Here is a 21,104-nt window from a genome sequence, read left to right as displayed (position 1 = left end):
ATGTCTCTGAACTACATCAGAAACTTTTATGAAGGATGTGTAAGTACGGCATCACAGGCTAACCACAGTAACACGAGTAAACACGGTAATCGCTGTGGATTCAGAAAAATTGCTTTTCTGAACCATGTGCTGTTGCAGAAGTATGAGGGATGTGCTGTTGGGTCAGTGAGGGTTTCATGAAGCTGTGCTGTATGCGAGAGCTTTGAGCTAAATCAAAGCATCAATGTGGAGAGCATAGTGACATGATGTAGTAGGGAGCGACTTCTTAAAATAAAGTAGAGATGTATTTTGTATATGTAAACACTGGCACTTGAAATCAGTTGTCTTCCAGGGTTTATTGGATTGCAGAGTTTACGAGAAGCTGTATCATGAAGTTCATCTCATCTTTATTTATTTATATCTTAGCTCAGGCCTCCAACGGTATTCGGTCAGTTCCACACCCTCTTCTTTGGCTCGGTGCGAATGTTCTTCCTTGGGGTCTTGGGATTCGCAGTTTATGGCAATGAAGCTCTACACTTCAGTTGTGATCGGGACCGGAGGGAGGTCAACGTGTTCTGTTACAACCAGTTTCGGCCAATAACACCGCAGGTAAATGAAGCACAGAGCTGCAGGCATGTTATTTAAAGTGAAATATTAAATAACAAGTCTACTTGGATTTTAGTAAAATTTCCATACCTTTCCCTTCAAAAGTTAAGTTTCTTGTCTCAGTGTCAGCAGTGGAATGGCTATGTATTCTGGGTTCCTTTAAAGAATATTGTCGTCCCCCCCCAATAATAAGTTAATTCCTACTGGAATTTTGATGGCCCCTCTCCGGGTGTGGGTCCCTAGAACAATCACCACCAGTCAACCCACTAGCAACAACTCTGAGCATTGTTGTTAATATACTACAGTATTATTAGTGGAATATCCTGCAATGTTGTCTGAACAGTGAGATTTATGTTTTTTGCTGCAGGTATATTGGGCATTACAACTAGTGACAGTTTTGGTTCCAGGAGCTATATTCCATCTCTATGCTGCTTGTAAGAACATTGACCAAGAAGACATTCTCCTACAGTCCAGCTACATGATCTGTTACATCATCTCTGTCCTGCTGAGGATCGCCCTTGAGGTTGCAGCCTTCTGGTTGCAAAGTCACCTTTTCGGATTCCGAGTTCATCCCCTTTACATGTGTGACATGAGCGCCCTGGATAAAATCTTTAGCTTCACTAAGTGCATGGTGCCTGAGCATTTTGAGAAGACAATCTTCCTCGGCGCAATGTACACCTTCACCGTCATTACTGTAGTCTTGTGTGTAGCTGAGATTTTTGAAATTCTCTGCAGAAAGTTTGGTTACTTGAGCAGTCGCTAACCTCGTTTTATTTACATCTTAATAGTCTGATTAAACGTATTAATAAAATGAACTATTTTAAATTGTACAAAAAAAAACATGACTTTCAAAAGGTTATTTGAGATAATATTGGCTGCTGTATGTGATGTAAATGGTGAAATATTGCATCTTTTTATTTAGTGTTTTTTTTTTTGTCCTAATCAGGCATCCATCCACTTTATAAAAACCTCAGCTCTCAGGTACATAAGAAGTACTATGTTAGTGTAATCATACTATATTTATTTAAAAAAATTATTTTACTACTGTGCCTAACACCATACATCAATGTTACTGTAGATGACAGACATCTTAAGAATTTCTAGCTTCCCTGTCAGTGTATGTGACCAGGAGTATATTTACCAATATAATTTGTAAAAATGCATTGCATTCTATTGTCCATACATAGTTACACCAAGTATGGTCAGGTGTGTGGATGTTTGTGAACAATGTACTTTTAGTTTTTGAAAAATATTTCCATTATATATTGTTATAGAAATTTCTCAGCAACATATACAAATAAAACAATCTATAATTTTATTGCTATACATATTATATATATACATACATGTTGATTTGTTTTCACAAAATTAGAACTTAAAAATGCCTGTAATGTTTATGCAGTGTCACTTTTAAGTTTACCTTTGTCTTGTTGCCTGAAAGATGTTATTAGAAAAATATTAAAAGTATGCATCCAGTGTCTTTGGTGCATAATTATTTTGTCATCAAGTTATCTAAAGCTGAATGTCAAAAACCCCCAAAAAGGACAAAAACGGCAGAAAGCAATTCTTGGACAATTATACAACTCAGTCTTCATGTGCCTTTGGTTTATCTTCTTTCCATTTATTAATACAGCGATACAGAAGTAATGCACAGTCAGGTTACAAAGCAAGAGCCACAAAATTCTATATATAATAGAGAAATAAGCAAGTCAGGAAAATATATATGTTTCAGTTGAACTTAAATCTGATATTCTGAGGGTATTGGTAGTGTCCTGTTTGTCTCTGTGACTGACCTCTGAAATCTTCAAATATTTAACCAATGTAAATTCCAGGTTACAAATACAAGGACGTAATTATATACAAATAAATAAAAACGTATCAGTGAGTGCAACCGCATGATGGAAAGCAGGGTGGTGTGGGTGGGGGCTAATTAAGGCTAACACACTTTGAAACAATGTCTTTTCCTCACTTACAGCAATTCATGCCTTTAAAGATCATGCCATTGTAGTCAGGAAAAGACACTTCCTTTACTTTGCATTTTTAAAGGCATTTAACAACAAGCATTGAAAATGCTACCACTTACATTCCATTACATATTACATTAATAAGTGCAAATACCTGGACATACCTTAAGCAATCGGCTTTCCCAATAAAGTGTCATGTACAGTACATATACGCTTCTCCTGTGTTCTACAAATTACTTGTAACCAACCCAGAAAACATTAAAAAGTTCTACCCATTATACATACAATACATTTATGATACATAAAGCAATTTTACACTATACATATTTGTTATTCTGTTCAAGCCTGGAGAACATACATAACAAAGGGTCAACATTAAGGATAATGTACAATTACTGTAAGTATCTTACATTTAGCAAATATTATTTCGGTGTTGGAGCTGTACACAAAAATACTTTGACATCATTCATGTAAAAATATGTTTTAGTGCAACCTTATGTGTATTGACACTTAGCATCATTCAAACTCATGTCCAACAAAGAAGGTAAATTACATTTATTACAAAGAGGATACACAGACCTGATATATTTACAGCCTTCCATTTGGAATATAGACTTGACAGAACAAAGACAAGAGGCACAGAAATCTTTACATTTTGAAGTAGCAGAGAAGACAAACAGCTCCATGACTCTTTTGGCCAAGTGACCTACATGTATATACAGTATACCCTTATACAATCACTTTTCAAATTTAAATTAGTGGAATCAAATGCTTAGAAAGACATGCATTACAGTACTTACATTAAAACTACAAAATTCGTCTTTGTGTTTATGCAGAGAATTCTTCTTACCTGCATTGTCTATATTATATATGGATTTCCTGGCTTCATATCCACCTTTTTCAGTTTTTTTTTTTTTTTTTTTTTCAATCTGTAATCTTATTCTTGTGCTTATTAGCAATGACCTACGGTCATTTCGGAGTATTTAATTCCCAAAAGTTTTACCGCAGAAGGCAGCAGGTCTAGTGGGGTGCAGCCAGTCTTTCTCAGATACTGAGAGTGGAGTCAGTGACTCCATGATGTTGGAACCACTAGAGTCTTGAACCTTTGACCTGTTCAGTTTCTGGGGAGGCTGGATGAGGATGAGAGCTCAGCTCACTTGGGGGCTGCGCTGGGGACTCCCCCGAGCTGATCCTGAGGGAGGCGATGGCTTTCACACAGCTCTGTACAGATTCATCTGGGGTATCAGCCTTCTCCGCAGTGTCTCCCATGTCCTCCTGGGACTCTTGGGGGGACCGTGACCGCCCGGCACCAGCCTCCTCTGGCTCCCTGGAAGTGTCTCCTAGGGCTTTACTGCCAGCCTCACAAGAAAGGTGTGAGGAAGCTCTGGAGGGGCTGGGTTCTGATGGCACACCTCCAAGTGGACTCGCTGCAGAAGGAGGGACAGCGTGCACGATCTGGATCCCCCCAATGGGAACGACAGGAACCAGCGTATGTACCTGCAGCCGGGAGTGTGGGGGAAGGTGGCTAAAGAGGCCTTGCTGGATCCCCGGGCATTCCTGACCACGGTAACTTTCCACAGGAGGCTGCAGGGTTTGTGAGTTCTTCTTTGGATCCTGCGAAAAATTTCCAAATTGAAAAGTTTATTATTGCCGTCCCTCAGTCATCTACAGTTAGCCAGAATTAAAGTTACAACCCCTCCGTTATGCAGCTCCTAGACATAGGGGTATTAATTTCTAAAAATCATGTGAAATGCCTGAAACAGATGGACTCCAACTAAGCAATAATGTGACTTGGAGAAGAGATTTGGTTACTTTGGCAATTGAAGTGTGTCAAAGAAAGGGAGTGAATGAATTATGCATTCAATTATTTCATGTTTTTTATTTTTAATTAATTTAGTAACATGTCCTTCAGTAAGGACTTCTTCACTTTGACATTATAGAATTCTTTATATTGATGAGTGGCAAACATTCTCGTTCAGATTCGTCATGGTTTTATGTGGTAACACAAGAAAATGTGAAAAAGTCCAAAGGGGTTCATGTTTTTTATAGGCAGCGTAGACATGCTATAAATACTGGCATCTTGAAAACATAAAATTATGGTAAAAGCAATGCTTTAATTAGTTTAATTTATTATTATTATTATTATTATTATTATTAGTATTATTATTATTATTATTGAAGTGAAAATACATACCATATCCACTTCAGGGGAACTTTCACTGGTCTTTCCATATGGGGGCAATTCAGAGTGTAGATGCTGTCCTGATCCCCAGGGGGCGCTGTGGTGATGTGTTCCTCTACGAGGAGATACAGGCCTGATGGCTCCTTTGTGCCGGCTCCTGGGAGACAGCTCTCGTCTGTAGGTGATGTCCTTACCAGGTGACACAGGCCTTGGGAGCGAGGCGCATGAGGGATGTCCTCGTGGAGAGAGGCCCCTCCTAGTGCAGGTGTTCTTTTTGGGAGAAACATGCACCCTCAGTGTCCCCTGGTGTGGCAGTTCTCTCGAGGGACACAGGCACCTCTGAGGAGCAGGAGAGGACTCCCGCTGGGGTGAGGAATCACAGCCAGGAGAGGGCAGACCAGGTGAGAATTCCACAGACGATGCGTGGAGTTTATCTGAGGAACTGGTGGTATTTCTCCAGGACTCATCGCTCAGCGCCCCCTGCAGAGTCCTCTGACACTCCACAGCACGAGTCTCACTTTTCTGTTGAGCCTCGATGCTCGGTAGGCTGAAGAACGATGCCTTCTTTGAAGCAGGGCCCGGAAGATCAGGAGCAGGCCTCTGGGACGCAGCAGAAGCTGTGACGGGCGCACAGGGGGTACCGCAGGGCTGCGGGCTGGTGCTTCTGGAACGGGTCCTGGGCGTGGAGTCGCCATCGTACTCGTCGTCCTCGTCGTCGTCCTCATCGTTTTCATCGCCTTCCTCCTCCGCCCCATCAGAGTCGTCGGCGTCAGAGAACTGGTGCTCTGCGATGACGGCAGTCGAACGCATCTTCCAAGAGACCGTCTGTCCATCGTCAGTATTGTCTTCAAAGAGGAAAGACAGTATGTAAACCTTCTACCCGTAAAGATTTACCCTCTAATGTTTACAGAAGGATAGTCTTCTGTTACATGTCACATGACACAACATTTAAATGTATTATTTTAGCTTTTCTCCAAAGTGACCAACAATGATTTACCCATTTATACTGCTGGGTAAAATTTTACATGACCAGTTCAGAATAAATACCATGGAAAAAACTGTTTCAGATTAACACTTTACAACTTCTTTTGAAGTGTTGTAATGAAGTAAAGCAAATATTTCTGGAAAAACAAAAAAGTGTTCCTAAGGAACAAACTCCAATTCGTTCTTCATACCTCAGGGGAAGCCATATGAAGTTTATAAATAAAAATGCAATGTACAAAAGGTCTACTTCATACCAGCTTCTTCAACTTCCACGGTTTCCACGGACGACAGAGACACGCCGAGCTCCATGCATTTCTTCATGTGGGCCTTTGACTTCATGTGCTTTGTCAGGTTGCCTGAAAGCAAAATGAATTAATTTAAATTTATTCCTAGCGGTGAACAAGAATGCCTACTGTGTAAAAGGCGGCTATTATGCAACCGTTCGAAAGGCAAACATGATACAGATCACCAACCTTTAGTTTTAAAGGCAAAATTGCAGAACTTGCAAACGTAGGGCCGCACATCCGTGTGCGTGCGGATGTGTTTCTTCAGCATGCTCGGTTTCTTGCAGCGAATTCCACATTCCTCGCAGATGTATTTCCCTCTACCTCGGCCCCGCACGTAAACATAGTCTTCGTTGGATTTGTACCTGAAACGAAAGGGCCCAAATTCCACATGTGATAATGCTAAAATGGAGGTATACCCCACAAACACACAGTAAAACAACACACAGCGCTTTTCAAAAGTCCTCAGATTACTTTCAAAATCAGACCCATTTGATATTATAATTTTTTTTTGAGCCAAGTTTTCAACATTGTTCCCTTTTTTGCCAATCTGGACTTGCTGAATTATCATTAAACAAATTCTAGTGCACACAGTCTTATAAATTTTCAGACTTCTCAAACAGGTTCTCTTGGTTGGATCTATAAAAAATTTATGTGTTTTTCCACAATTTTTATGAGTTATTTTCCTTTTAGGAGACATTTTCTCTGTAGACTTGTTGAAATATTATTAAATAAATCCCCTATGGTTCCATTTTGCAAGGATTAAAATAACGCACTACTTCGCATAAAACATTCATAATTCATCCATAAATAGGAGGAACTCATATCAAATTCATTATTTGTATGACAAAAATATGCAGGGTAGGTAATCTGTACTGAAACAGAAACCTCTGGAAAGTTGCATGATCCCAAAACATTCAATCAGAATACTTTGCCTTTGGGGGGTGCGGTGGCACGGTGGTGCAGTGGCGCAGTGGCGCAGTGGGTTGGACCGGGTCCTGCTCTCCGGTGGGTCTGGGGTTTGAGTCCCACTTGGGGTGCCTTGTGACGGACTGGCATCCCATCCTGGGTGTGTCCCTTCCCCCTCCAGCCTTACACCCTGAGTTGCTGGGTTAGGCTCCGGTTCCCCGCGACCCCATATGGGACAAGCGGTTCAGAAAGTGTGTGTGTGTGTGTGTGTGTGCGTGTGTGCTTTGTCTTTACAATCATTTATATAACTAAAACAGCAGTTAAAACATGACAGTGAATATATTACACATCAAAGATAAACATGCAACCAAGATATTTCATTAAATACTACATACTGTTCGAGAAGTCATTTATAATTCACAACTTTGTAAGGATTTTCATATATAACTCATACACAGGAGCATTTTTCACTTTGCTTCACTTACCCTCCTTCAAAAATTTTGATGCGACTTGGTTCAGCTTGCTTTGATGAGACCTCTTTGTGCTTGTGAACCTCGGTCGTTCTGTCTCTGCCACCACTCTCTTTCAATTTCTTCTCAGACTTGCTCACTTCTGGTTCCTTGAGCTCTGGCTTCCCCTTGCAAATCAAAACAACAAAAAAAATTGTTGTGTGCATTTGTGTAAAATTTTTATGTAATTAAGTGAGTATTAAGTTAAGTATTTTTATGTATTTAAGTAATGTTTCATGATATGAAGAACAAGACACTGTTTAAAATACCACTACATCTAAATCATTTGTATCATGACCTGGGTGACTGAGAATTGAGGCACATTTGGGGAATTTTTCTCACCTGATCAAAGGCATGTTTCCACAAAAGTGATGATACTACTTTTCCGCTCCCAGGATCATACATGGAGGCTGTTGTGTATGACTCTGTGGTCTTCCTCTGCTTGGAACAAAGCAATGCTAGAGTGGTCTTGGTGTTGAGGTCAGGTGGGTTTGGGTTATGAGAGCTCACAAACCATGAGCCATAGACCGACGCAACAGATGTCATCTGAGCAATATTTGGTTTGGTGTAATTCAGGAAACACCAACTCACACTGGTGGATGTACGAAGACTTGGGAACTGAGTGAACTGCTTATTGTTTCCAGAGTGAGTAAGCAGAATAGTGCTACCGATAATGGTCCTAGCCCGATTGGCTGCTATCTCAACTAGCATGTCTAGTGGAGTCTTACTGTCCATGTTGTCATTAATCTCTTCCTGCGTTTCACTTGCAGAGAGTGTGCTCGCTGGGCTGATTTCATCAACTTCCAGATTCTCAGGAGATTCTGCACGCATAGTTGTATCTACCATCTCTTGAAAATAAGGTTCAGATAGATGTAAAGGAGCTCCAGAGGAGGCTAACAGAGAAGATGATGGCGTAACCTCCTGGCCATCACCTACATCACTGATATGCTTAGGCTCAAGTTTATGGAACTTCCCGTTTCCTTTTGTTGCACCGGAGTTACTAAGTTCAACAGCGCTCAGCTCTTCCACAATTTGACCATACATTTTCTCTTCCTTGACTCGTTTTTGCTGTTTGGTTTCTATAATGAGCTCCAGGCTGTTCGCTGGTGACAGTATGCGCTTATTTCCTCCAGTACTTGAGGCATCAGTAGTTGAGATAGTTCTAGAAGTTAGAGTCAGAGGAATTCCTGTTTTCATTCCCCCTGGCACAGGCTCTGGAACATTCCATGATGGACAGTATATGTGTTCTCTAGAACTGTCTAATATGTGAGGTAAACAGAAGCCGATGTCATCTTTTGTACCCGTAATCATGAGTGAACTCTGAGAATGATTATCTGTGACTTTACATATGACCATAGTTGAACTGATACTCTCAGAGTGAGTGACAACTATTTGTGATACAGTAGTATACATAACACTGCTGCAAGATGGCACGGGCGTTTGAGTTCGGACAGGAACGGATGTACTTGGAAACGGTGGTTGGGAACCTGCATTATGGCTGGCAAAGATAGTCTGAACTGGTTCTAAATGTCCTGTGTTTGTTGAAAACGCTTTGGATAGGAGATCACTAAGATTCCATGGGGAAACCCTTGGTAATGAGTGGTGACTCTTAGTAGTTACTGAACCAAATGCCTTTTCACTGTGCCCCTGTGCTGACTGCTGCTGAGCATGTGATGCTTGGTGGCCCTTCTGTGAACTAGGCTGCCAGACTGGTGGTGACAGAAGAGAGGATTGCACTACGTTGCTGCAAAGCGATGGGTACCATGTTACGGCTTGGCTTGGGAATTCATGTAAGAGTCGCTCACTTTCTAAACCTTGTTGGACAAATAAGTGAGATGTTTTTTGCATTAACCAAAGGCCAATTTGGTGGCTGTCCTCACCTTTTTTGGATGGATCCGAATCATGAGCTTGAGCACTACGAGGTTTTTCTGTCAAAGCTGAAGGATTTGCACGCCAAGTAGATTGCGGTTGACAGGAACCGCTATTTTCCAGTTGCCTCTCCTTATCGTTTATATCAAAGCCTTTGTGTTGCGTTATATATTCAGGGTGAACGTTTAAGGGTGCTTGCCTTATAAGGTAACCTCGTCTCCGCTCTTTCATAGTCAAAGCACTGGTATAGATGTCCCCTGGGCTTGGTGAAACAGAAAGACCTCCATAGTCGAGCGACTTGCTGCGGATCTCCGGGATCACAGGAGTCAGTGAGCAAGCTCCCTGCTCTGAAGATGAACGCCGCACCTCTTTCTGCCGGGGCTGGGCACGTGCAGAGGGGGAGCGTCCACTGCCCGGCACAGCCAGGAACTCGGGCTGCTTGCCAAAGTCGTCCTGCCTGGCTGGGGAGGCCGACTTACTGCTTTCCTCCCTGTCAAATGACATTGAGAAGCTGGAACTGTAAGACAAATTGCTTTCTTGGCTGGGGCTCCGGGAAAGGCTGGTGCAGGTCGATTCGAAGCTGGATTCCCCAGAGGAGTGTTCCATTTCAGCCAGGCGCAGGCGCTTCTTTTTCGGAGGCAATTTCTCTGCAGGAAGCTGAGACAGGGTTTCGCTTCTCTGCGGCCACTGGAACTCCTCCACAACCCTCTCAGGTTCCCTCATCGGTGCATCTGGCCCCCGTTCTGGTTTGTCTGGCTCTTCTGTCACCCTGATCTCAGGCACTTGGATATTAGCTTGACGAACCAGTTTATGCAGCATCCGACCCTGCTGCTCTCCAAATTCGTAGCCAGTCCGCAGGTGTGTTTGCTCCAGGCTTCCAGACCATCTCTGATTCAAGATTTGCACCTCCTCAGGTTTGTCTGAGTCAGACTGCTCAGAATACTGACTGGTGAGTCGGCTGTACGCGTAGCTTGGCTGGTCAACTGAGTCTGACTTTTCAAAAGACCCAGGCCTGCTTAGAGAGTTAGTATGCTGGATGACTGAGATTACGTTTCCTCCGACCTTCCTCTCGGAGTCTGGAACAAACACTGTAATGTCTGAAGCCATGCTTGTACCCATAACCGAACTATCTGATTCTCTGTGCATACTGTACAGTTGTCCTTTTCCAGTTGGAGCACTTCTAAAAGTGTCCTGGTTTTCCTTTGAATCATAGTCAGATCCTTGCATTTCTGTAGAGCCATCAAAGTCAGCACCGTGCTGGTTAGTAATGTCCTCTTCGTCACCAATGCTCTTCTTCTTCCTGCGCTTTCTGGTGGCAGTTTCTGTGACCTGCTTCTGATGCATCGCCTGCACCTGAGCATCATGGAAACCCTCGACTCCAACAGAGTATGACACCGAAGGACAGCTTTCATCTAACTGTGCACTCCCAGCAGAGAGCGAAACGTTTTTGGAAATGCTTCCAGATTCAATATTCCCCTCTTGGGCCACAAGTTCAAACGCAGCTTGTCTCCTAAGCCTCCTCAGACCTGCAGAACTCCGATAAAAAACACCATCAGAGGTCATTCTTTCGTCAAAGGAATGGCTCGCTTGTAATGCCAGAGGGGTGTCGAGGTTCGCTGTGGGTGAGGTTGGCACTGAGTTGCTTCTTACAAGCAACCCGGTATCAAGAACACTCTCCACTAAGTCAACGTTGGTTTTGCCAGAATTTGCAGGATACTGTTTTGGGTCACAGTATATTTTCGTCTGTGATTCTACATCATCTCTTATACATGTGTTAACATTTTGATAAATAGGGTGCTTCAGCATACTGTCTTTTGTGTAATGATGGGATTTATGACACTCGGAAATCTCACCCATGCCTGATTCAGGCATTCTGTTTGGTTTGTCCTTTAAGTTAATTATATTTATGTCTGTGCCAGTGGCCACCGGCATCTCAGCTGCAATGGCTTGCCTAGACCTAGGGCCAAGTCTGTAAAACTTTCCAAACATAATTTCCTCATAAGATTTGGCGCTCGTGTTTGGTGGACTGATTTGTTGCTCTGCACTTTCCGAGCGGGAGAAGTAGCCTGAGTCTGTGCTGCCTTTGCTATGCGGACTCAGGAGGTTCATAGACGGTTCGGAGTCCTGCCCATTCTTACCAGTGAGCCTCAGAGCCAGTTTCTGCTTAATAGTGGGAAACTCCTCCCCACTGCTTTTGAGAGAGCTCATCGGGGACATCTTAATATCTGTGTACAAGGGGCAGTCAGCTGCTGTGGATGGAATAATCTGTTCCGAGGCAAAAACAGTAGGCACTTCCTTGGGGGCAATTCTCAGTTCAGCAGCTGGATGTGTACATGCAAGTTCTCCTCCCGGCATGATTTTGTTTGCTCTGAGCTGTATGTGTTGCACAGGATTGTTTTTGTCCAATAACACTGCAGTCTCTTCATCGGTGTCTGTGCTCTGCTCATAATCAGAATTTATCTCTGCTTCTCCCCCTAAGGAACCCTGATCAATACTTTTACATGCCGACGCTAGTTCTGAAAAAGGGGCCAGGCCCGCTTTAATGTTGTGAGCATGGGATTTTTTGTGTTTGTACAAGTTGCTCTTAGTTTTGAAAGAAAAGCCACAGGGGACACAGGGGTAGGGGCGTTCGCCAGTGTGCGAGCGAATGTGTTTCTTCAGCACACTGGGCTTAGCACATGCCCTGCCGCAGTAGTGGCAGATGTACTTTCCGGGTTTTTTTGATTTTGACTCCTTTCTGAGCACATCCTCTGGCTTTTCTGTTCCTACCTGAGAACTCTGGCTGAAAGAGCTAGACACGCTTGAAGAGTTCCTACGAGGGAAAACCCTGCGGGGCTCCGGGGTGGCAGGCTGCAACGCTTCTGGTTCAGCATGCGACTTGGCCTCTTCTTCTGCTTCTAGTGGATTTGAGTGTCGTAATCGGTAGGAGCAGGTGCGGGGGATTCGCTGTGAGCCCTGTTTTTCTTGACATGACCGGCTAACTGCAGAGGATAACTTTTTTCCAGAAGGCTCCTCTTCTATGCATCTTTGCAGCTCTTCACTTTGCAAATGACCCTTCCGCTTGGAATCAGCAAATGTGCTTCTTTTGGAGCTAATGTTGGGCTCAGAATCAGACACACTTTGAAGTGCTTTCTTCTCTTGGGCCTCCATTGAATATTTTAGGCCAACAGCAGATTCAGGCGGCTCCATTTTCCAGCTATTCGACAGGGGTTATCCAAGGTAATGTTGGCAAGCTATCTCCTGAGTTGGCTGACATATTAACTGTAGTCTTTGGAAGGGTGCTCCTCAACACCTGGCTCGTGCATTTTGATTCCAGCTAGGAGATATTATTCTTATAACTGTAAACACTTTCTTTCTTTGCAGCATATTCCTTTAATGTTAAATGCATTATGATCACACTGATCATACTGTCTTTGTTTTCAAAACCAATGTAAGTTCACTTCTAGGTCCTTCCCACCAGATGATCCAGTTCATTTGCTGCGTACAATTAATAGGGTATCTGAAAAAGAAAAAGTAAGCTGTAAGAAAATGACAAAATCCATTCAAAAGAAAAAAAAAAACTTTTTCTCCAGTGGCTTCTCAAAGAAGTTTTTACTTTAAATCACATTATCTTCCACCTAAATTATTTCCTAGGTCTCAGTTTTCCAATCACTATATTCCTAGGATTATTCTACAGTAATAGATGAAAGACCAGAATTTGAAACACAAATGTAAATAATATGAAATTGTTCCATAGTGAATTTTTAGTAGGTAATATAAAATCGGTACAGCAAACAATCCATGTTGGGAAAGCTCATGTGTTGCAAGTTAAAATATTTTTGAGAGCTGGACATTATCATTTCATTACCTTTGTGTAAGACAAATTCAGACAATTCTGAAAAATTCAAATCTAAAGGAGTTTGGAAGTGTTAGCATCTGCAACATGATGTGGCCTCTTAGACAACTAGTTAACAGTTCTCAGGGTCATTTAAATTTCTGGAATTTAAATAAGCCTTGTTGTTAGACCAGAAAAGAAACCCTTAGTACAATCTATGCATGCAAATACTTAAATGCCGTATATATTCAGAGTTCTTTTTATGCATACAAAATACTGCTCTGCTCTTTGCTTCCTAAGAAACCTGAAAAAAATTAAAGTATCTGCATCCTTGGTGGATTAATGCTGCCATTTTAGATGCATGTGTGCAGGAATGATGTTGTTTTTTTACTATTGCTTATGGATTTTTTTCATGTATCACTGTTGGGATTTTCTGAAAAGAAAGGGAACCAAACAGTCCCTTGTTAATGGAGTGAATTGTCGTATTTTCCAGCTGTTGAGCTTGAAAGCATTACTGGGTTAGCCTTCATTAAATTTTCCAAAATGTTTTTCAAGATTTCCAAGAAGCAATGGAAGAGGTACTGAATAATTTCATTTTAAAATGGCAATAGAACCCTGGAATAAAGCAGTTCTTTTTCCATTTAAATCACCTTTTAAATAAGTTCAGCAGTGTTCCAACTCCATAAGTCTGAGGATGCTGACAAATTGTAATCGTTTAAATCATCCCATAACCTTGGGAAAAGATTGCTTTCTAAGGTAATTTCTACTGTGTCTTGGATGATGTTTTACCTCACATTTTGGCCTAGATAAAATCTATTAATCCAAAAGCCAAGTTCCACCTTGTATAATGCTGAAGTTCTTTTGAAGTGATTTTTATTATACAACACTTTCAGCCAATGCAAAGAGAGAAAATAAAATATGTGACCATTAAAATATAGTGTAATGAAAATGTGAAACTTTGGAAGCCATCTGGGGGCAATTAGTTTATGTTTCTGGGAAGACGTCAGACATGTGCCTCTCACACATCAGGTAATCTACTCCCTTGATGAAGTCATCACACAAGCAAAATAAAAAGAGCTAAATGAAATTTCACAATTTCATGCAGTGGAATGATTAATTCCTTTCAGTCGCTCAGTTTAGGTTTAGTAAAAAGGCTTAAGATAAGGAATAAGGCCCTCTATTTCATTGTGTGCTATTAATGTTTAATAATGGGGTGGCTGGTAGCATAGCAGTTAAAGCTCCTCCCTTTAGATCAAAAGGTTGTAGGTTTGCATCTCAACTTCAGCTGTAGTACCCTTGAGTGAGGCACTTATCCTAAATCGCACTAGCAAAATTACCCAACTGTATAAAGGGGTAAAAAACTGTAAGTAGATAAACACTGTAAGTCACTGTGGAGAAAAGCATTAGCTGAATGAATAAAAGTAAATAATGCTTGGACACCTCTGCTTAGACCTCACGCTTCCAGTACCTCAAGGCTCTGTGTCCCTGAGCTTAGATATGTTTTCCCCCCCCCCAGGGCATTTATGGGTTTTCATGCAAAGCCATACAACTGAAAAATCACGAGAAGTGTCACTGGCAAGCATCACTTTGCGAAGGGCAATTAGGTCAAGGCTGTTAACAGCCCGGCTTTCTGCTCTCTCTGAGACGTGGAAACCATGGGAACGGACCATCCTGTCATGCCCACCTTTGCCGGCTCGACACCTACGCAGCCAAAGCGCCATAAGGCCCTCCTGCTGTTTGTAACACTTAGTGTTTTGTCACAAAGCATTTGCCGAACACGACACCGCTGCCCCCCCCGGCGTGGCCGGCCCCTCAAGCCGTCCGTACTTGTCACACAAATCCAACTGGCCGGCGTAGAGCAATTAAGAACATAAAAGGCCCCAAGTGACGGAAAGTACAGCTCCCCTTGTCTAAAAATAGTTCAAGGGGACAGAGAGGTGGCAGAGATCTCCGCATGCAGAAATATTGCTCAGAAGCAGCGGGCCTCTCTGGCAGTTTCCGATTCTGTTTTATGTGTACCACTGACCCAGTGCTTACTCGCCTAAACACAGGTATTACTTGTTTATTTCGGCAGGTTATTACGTCACACGTCACTCATATTTCTACTTTCAGAGTCGCCGTATAACCAGTATCGAATTGCCTTTATACTTCATTTTCTTAAGCTGAGTCTCGTCTTCATCTTTACAAGTGCTATTGTACAAAAAAGTGGACCAGTTGTCTCACGGACTGTGAGTCAGACTGCGAAATGTTTCAAAGCCCATCTGCTGAATTTCCTCGTGTTACTAATACACCCTCTACCGCCAACTCCACAGCCTCCTCTGCATGACTTTACATTACAAATATTTTGGCCTTCGAAGCAATTCTCTCAAGTGAGAAGAGAGTTACAGCTTTGCTAGAGAATGACTTGAGTTTCATAATGGCTGTGAGTCCCGTTTCGACGGCAGCATTCTAGAAATCTCAGCTATGGGGTCTTGAAACTGCAAACCAATATGAAACAAGCAGAAGTTATACAAAAGTTTAAGTAGCAGAAGTAAGCAAAATCAATTCTTTCTTCTCACCCAAATTTCTGTTAGAGAGACAAATTCTGTGCCATAGGAATTGGCAGAATTTGAAAAGAGATTTATCTCCCCTGATGGCTGGTTGACGGTATGAATGGAACTGTTGTCACTGAATTATGGTACAATACATCATTGCAAAAAGCAGCCTATTTTTAAAGCCTTCTTGCATCTGGCTGTAAATCATGAGGTGAGTCTTTATTAGGTGTTAGGTACTAACCAAAGAAAGGACATCACTGAAGTGGGTACTGCTAAAAAGGAGTGAGACATAGCCTTGAAAAAGCAGCAATACCATGTTTTACTACAATCAAAGCAAAGCATAGCGGTATGACTAACATCGCAATAATAAAATTGCATCTTCTCATTGTTATACTTCTGGATATTTATGAGTGATAGAAATTGTAACTAGTCAAACAACTGAACACTATCCTTTTAATCCTATTTAGAGTCACATTAGGAATTTATTATGAAAATTATGAGATTTTTTTCCCAGCGAAATGAAGAAAATGAAAAAACCGAAACTCTTGACATGTAGTATGACTAATAAATTTTGAACCGGAATACATAAGACGGGCAATATCCACATGTTAAGGTTATGATTTTCTTGTTATCTAAAAAAATCTGCACACGACAAATATCATATAGCCAGATGTATTGCATCTGAAGGAAGTACAGTCCTTTTGCCAAGCATCTGGTGCAGATCAAAAGGAAGAATATTTTTGGGCACTGGAAATACTGCATTAAAATGTGCTGTATATATACTGTACATATACTATATATATATTACACAATATTTTCCAGGCATTTGTAGCATTTGAGAATTTATTCTATTTCATACTCAGCTGGTGCTGAGATTGTCATGTATATCACATTTATAGCAAAAATATGATGCAAAACAATTCTTCACCTTGGGGTCCCAAGAGCGGAAACTGCTGAAGAAGGGAACTGAAGTGACTGTGTTTTTTTTTTTTTTTTTTTTTGCCTTACTTTCTCTCTCATTCATTTCCACGTTTCCAGCAAGTTTTCTTTCTGTTGTCTGGTCACTGGCTCCACTCCGTAGTTTTCGCCACAAAAATGCTTTTGAATGTTCCTGTGTATGTGCGTGCATAATTAACGCACTGCCGAGATCTGAGCGTGACTACAATACTTTTTCATTGTGTTCAACTTTTTTTCAAACACGACAATAAAACATGCACATTTCTAAGAAAGCGTTCCGTAATCATACGGTTTTCTCCTTATTTCAACTGTCGGCCTTTCCGCAAGGAAAATGAGCCATCTGTTGCACCATAATTTGCCGTAGTTTATTCATTTATTATGATTAGCAAATACCTTAATCCTGTCTGAAGCAATTGCTTTTCACATCCTCTCTGGCTTCGCTCGGCTGTTTCCATTGGTGACGGATGCAGGGGGAACGAATCGTACGCTGATTTCAGCTCCTCCATCCTGACCTGTTACGGATGGCTGGTGCTGGCCGTCACTTGCACTTTTCCCATTATTACTGTTACACAGCATTACACATTATTGTTACCATTTTATCCTTTTACAGAGCCAAGCATAAACTTGAGCAATTGACATTAATTAAAAGCCTGCTCAGCATTACAATGCCTGCAGGAAGAGAACTGTTCAGACCTGCAGAATGAGTTAATATGTTAAGAAAGGGGAATTGTCCCTTGTTTTGTTTGCCTCTGCTTGGAATGAAATAGCCACACTCGTATTTTCACACAGGAAACGGTATGAATATGTACGTTTCATTTTCGGTGTCACACTGAGATTTGAGCGTGAGACCGCAATCCTGCAGATTGAAAAAAAAAAAAAAAGTTGACATTTACAGATTTCCAAGATCCCAGTTCACTCAATTTCTCCTTGAGATTAAAACTACTACCTCACAATGCCAAGAAGCTACATAGCAACACCGCATAAGTGTTTTTCAGCAAGAACCTAAAAGTCATTTTTTCCATACTGACCGTGACATTTAGGCACATAGTGGAATCCCTGTTTGCCCTGCTTACAAATGGCACCATGGTAAATATTGGGCACTAATGTACACCCCCACGTGACTAACAGGTTTTCTTAGTTAAGGAGCCTTCCAGCCTGCAGAAGCCTCTGGTAAATTATTTTAAGTAACAGCAAGTGGAGCATGATACTTGTAGTCCTGGAAACTGTAACAGCTAGGACCCGTACAATTTAGAGCACAAACAGGCTTTGGCGCAAAAAAAAAAAAAAAAAAAAAAAAAAAAAAAAAACAAATGGCCTGATCATAAGCAACGTGGGCACAGGAGAAGGGATGCCTCCATTTTATCTCTTCTTATCTGGCTGAGAAATTCGTGGAAAGCAATCCAATTGCAAGTATGTGAGTGCGCTAGGACGTTAGCACGTTAGCATGAGCTCAGGCACATGTGTAAGAGAGCAGCGGCACTTTGGCCTCAGGTGTTGAAGGGAGGTACCAGGCACTGACTTTTATTAGCTGGTCATCATTTGCAGGCGACATCGGGCCCAGGGGCGTAATGACTTTGACTGATCCGCTTCCCCCTGGCAGATTTAGTGACGATGCAGCGCCGCAAACCACGCGAAGGAGTTTGGCAAAATCGCAGAAGAAAGCTCTGAGGTCAGCCTTCATTCCTCTTTGACCACAACGAGGACCGCTGTCCCCGAGAGCAAGGCTCTTCCCGGAGCTTGTGCTTGCGGTGTCTTTGCTCCCCAGAGCCCATCTCACCCGAAACCCAGTCCCTCCAGCAGCTCTCTCTTTACTACAGCACTAGCATCACTGGCTGCTCCCAAAGGTTGTGAGAAGCAAGGAGTCACACAACTCCATTCTTTCACTAATGTAACTGAAGGCTGACTTGGGACAGAGATCCATCAGAATATCTGAAATTCGGTCCGATCTCAAAGTAAAGGGAAGAAACGCTGAAAGCATTTCTGCAGAAATTTCAGTCCCAGCCTGGCGTTCAGAATTGCGAAGTTTGTACAAAGTCTCTCCAAAAGGGGTCCGCCCTGTTTCGGGGACTCAGAGAGGGGACCTTACTACACTGGACCTTAGCGTACCTCATGGTCACCTACCATGGTCCTGGATCGGCTACAGGACAGGGAGTGATGGATGGCAAGGATCTCTGAACTCACTTCAAGGTCATTCGGATTCGCGGCTGGCATCTCTTCCCTTGCAAGTGGAGAGTTACAAACGCAGAACAATATTTCTTCGGAGACACCGTGCACATCGCTGCAGGGAAAGTACTGCAGTCGAGGCGATAAGAACCTCCGAGCGACTCTCCGTTCGAAGATGATGCTATACTCGTGTAAGAATGCTCGGTGTGGGGTGTACCAGAATGAGTACAATCTCAAGGAAAGAAATGAAAGGGAAAGAAATGTGTCGATATTCGGATTTAAAGTCAGCATTCCTACATTGCCCGGGGGAGGCAATAACTGGCTTCCTGCAGATGTCATCGCAGCTGTCCAAAACGTGACAACGGCTCGGCTCTCTCACTGGGCACCGATGCTCGACGAGGTGACGGTTACATCGCCGCTTCGCTCCACATCACCTGCATGCACGCTACCCGCCGAGACGAGGAGGGGATCTGTTGCATCACGGCGCCGCAAGCCGCAATCAGAAGCAGAAGAGCCATTATCATTATCCGACACGGAAGCTCGAGAGCATCAGCATTCGTGCGTTCGTGAAAAAAAAGCAGGCAAGAAAGAATCCTACCCACCTCCCTTCTTCCTGACAAAGAAATCACCTTTCTGTTGCCACAAACACCATGGAAGAAAACGTGTCCGTCAACCAACCTGGCTTACATCAGCTCCCCGGTCCTGCACAGGCTGTTACTCGGATCGGTCCTCAGACCCGAGATTCCCGCTGTCCATTGTCTGAGGTCGCCAACGAAGCCAAACGACAGACGAAATTCCCATCAATCACAGGTCGGTCAGTGATAGAGCATGCATTAGGAGACCTACTCATGTAGATGGTCACCAGAGAAAATACCCAGTCTTGACGCAAGCCCAGGAACAAAAATAGCAATGGGGCCCCTGAAGGGATTATACAACAGCCCACATTTAGAGACACTTTCAGCAGCCCACTCAGCCAGACAATTCACAGTGCTCTCTGCTGTGATTTAGTCGGGTTTTACAAACGTTATATTTTACTAGCCAGACATGACCATAAAATGCAGGCCTGAGTGACGGGCCGTACTTAACAGAAATTGCAGCCAACTATACGTATTTTGATACATCTCCTCACCAAGCCAAGCGCTAACCGCTGTCTGGCCAGGAAACAAGCCTCACTGCCTTTGCGCTGAGGGCTGATTCACTCAGACCAAGGGACAACAACATGCCATCCCACCTTTGCCCCTTAAAAATAGTCAAATCAGAAACAGATGCTCTTGAGATCCTTTACCTCAGGTGTATAACACATTTATTCACTTCCATAAACTGGGGGCTGTAGTTTTTTTTTTTTTCTCTTTTTTTTTTTTGTCACAGGCAAAGTGCTTTAAAGATAGAACAAGTATAAATTTAAACTAAATTATTTCAAGACAGGCAAATAAAAAAAAATCTCTGCTGGGTAGGGTAAAAGACATTAAAATATCTTGTACTATTTATTTTACAGAGCTCTTGGAGGGAATGCAGTACTCTTTAATAGCATTCCCAGGCAGTTGTAATTCCTGCACATCTGTCAGTGAGTTGTTTAAAACAAAGGCCTGTTTCACTGCAATTGCAGTTCATAAAACACGCAAATGCAATAAATGTGAGTGTACAAAAATGTGTTCTCGCTGGGATTGTAAATATGCAAAAATGCGTCGTCCACTAAGAAATGATGAAGCTACAGATTTTACAGAATGTAATCAAATCGGAGGTGTATATAATCGAAGGTGATCAGGAATCATCGATATTCTGAGTTTTATGCAGCTACTCGTGTGACGAACATTAGTTCATATGGTGGAAAGAAAACGGTACTTGATGACATGTATAGTCTATGAGATGTACGTCGCTTTGGAGAAAAGCATCTGCTAAATGAATAAATGTAAATGTAAATCCTGCAACATCTGAAAGATGGTAGATGTCTGAGGTCACGCTGGTATGTTTTTGCACATTTCGTGGTTCTAACATTGTGAAATGCGTTGTTAAATTTAAAGAAAAAATTTAGATTCTATAAAACTCAAAACACACTTGTTCTGCACTGCATCTTCTCTCCTGATTGCACAGGAATGTGACTTCAAAATATCTGAAAATCCCCAATATGATGTTTCTTTTATTTTTTCCATATTGTTACTGGCACTCCAGCTCAGGGACATTTACATTTATTCATTTAGCTGATGCTTTTCTCCAAAGTAATGTACAGCTCAGAGAAAAAATACAAAGACGGCATTACATCAACAGAAGGAATTAATTCTGAAGGACAGAAGGGCACAATTCCGATTTCAAATGCTGGAGGAGAATACAATGAAAAAAAAAGTCCAATTAA

General features: G+C 42.2%; 2 protein-coding genes across 2 annotated transcripts; one reads left to right on the top strand and one right to left on the bottom strand.

Moving 5' to 3' along the window:
• Positions 1 to 1,348, top strand: LOC108921719 (gap junction epsilon-1 protein). The gene is made up of 3 exons (XM_018731362.1): positions 1 to 39; positions 406 to 588; positions 953 to 1,348. The coding sequence occupies exons 1-3, from the start codon at positions 1 to 3 to the stop codon at positions 1,346 to 1,348; spliced, it is 618 nt and encodes a 205-aa protein (XP_018586878.1).
• Positions 1,349 to 2,188: 840 nt separating this feature from the next.
• Positions 2,189 to 19,608, bottom strand: hivep2b (HIVEP zinc finger 2b). The gene is made up of 7 exons (XM_018749699.2): positions 19,433 to 19,608; positions 7,760 to 12,785; positions 7,394 to 7,545; positions 6,189 to 6,364; positions 5,970 to 6,071; positions 4,744 to 5,576; positions 2,189 to 4,163 (listed from the first exon to the last, which is right to left on the bottom strand). The coding sequence occupies exons 2-7, from the start codon at positions 12,473 to 12,475 to the stop codon at positions 3,639 to 3,641; spliced, it is 6,504 nt and encodes a 2,167-aa protein (XP_018605215.2). The 5' UTR covers positions 12,476 to 12,785; positions 19,433 to 19,608; the 3' UTR covers positions 2,189 to 3,638.
• Between the last annotated feature and the right edge of the window lie 1,496 nt (positions 19,609 to 21,104).

Source organism: Scleropages formosus, chromosome 15, assembly GCF_900964775.1.
Source record: "Scleropages formosus chromosome 15, fSclFor1.1, whole genome shotgun sequence".
Lineage (NCBI taxonomy): Eukaryota > Metazoa > Chordata > Actinopteri > Osteoglossiformes > Osteoglossidae > Scleropages > Scleropages formosus.
Note: the sequence above shows the minus strand (reverse complement) of the source record. Positions and strands in the feature narration are given on the sequence as shown.

Bases quoted from the DNA above. Each gene is read 5' to 3' on its own strand.
- LOC108921719 (XM_018731362.1), top strand. From the start codon at position 1: ATGTCTCTGAACTACATCAGAAACTTTTATGAAGGATGT. The intron at 40-405 runs GTAAGTACGGCA...TTTATATCTTAG, and splicing joins GAAACTTTTATGAAGGATGT to CTCAGGCCTCCAACGGTATT. The intron at 589-952 runs GTAAATGAAGCA...TTTTTGCTGCAG, and splicing joins TTCGGCCAATAACACCGCAG to GTATATTGGGCATTACAACT.
- hivep2b (XM_018749699.2), bottom strand. From the start codon at position 12,475: ATGGAGCCGCCTGAATCTGCTGTTGGCCTAAAATATTCAATGGAGGCC. The intron at 7,546-7,759 runs GTGAGAAAAATT...TTGATTTGCAAG, and splicing joins GGAAACATGCCTTTGATCAG to GGGAAGCCAGAGCTCAAGGA. The intron at 6,365-7,393 runs GTAAGTGAAGCA...CTTTCGTTTCAG, and splicing joins ATCAAAATTTTTGAAGGAGG to GTACAAATCCAACGAAGACT.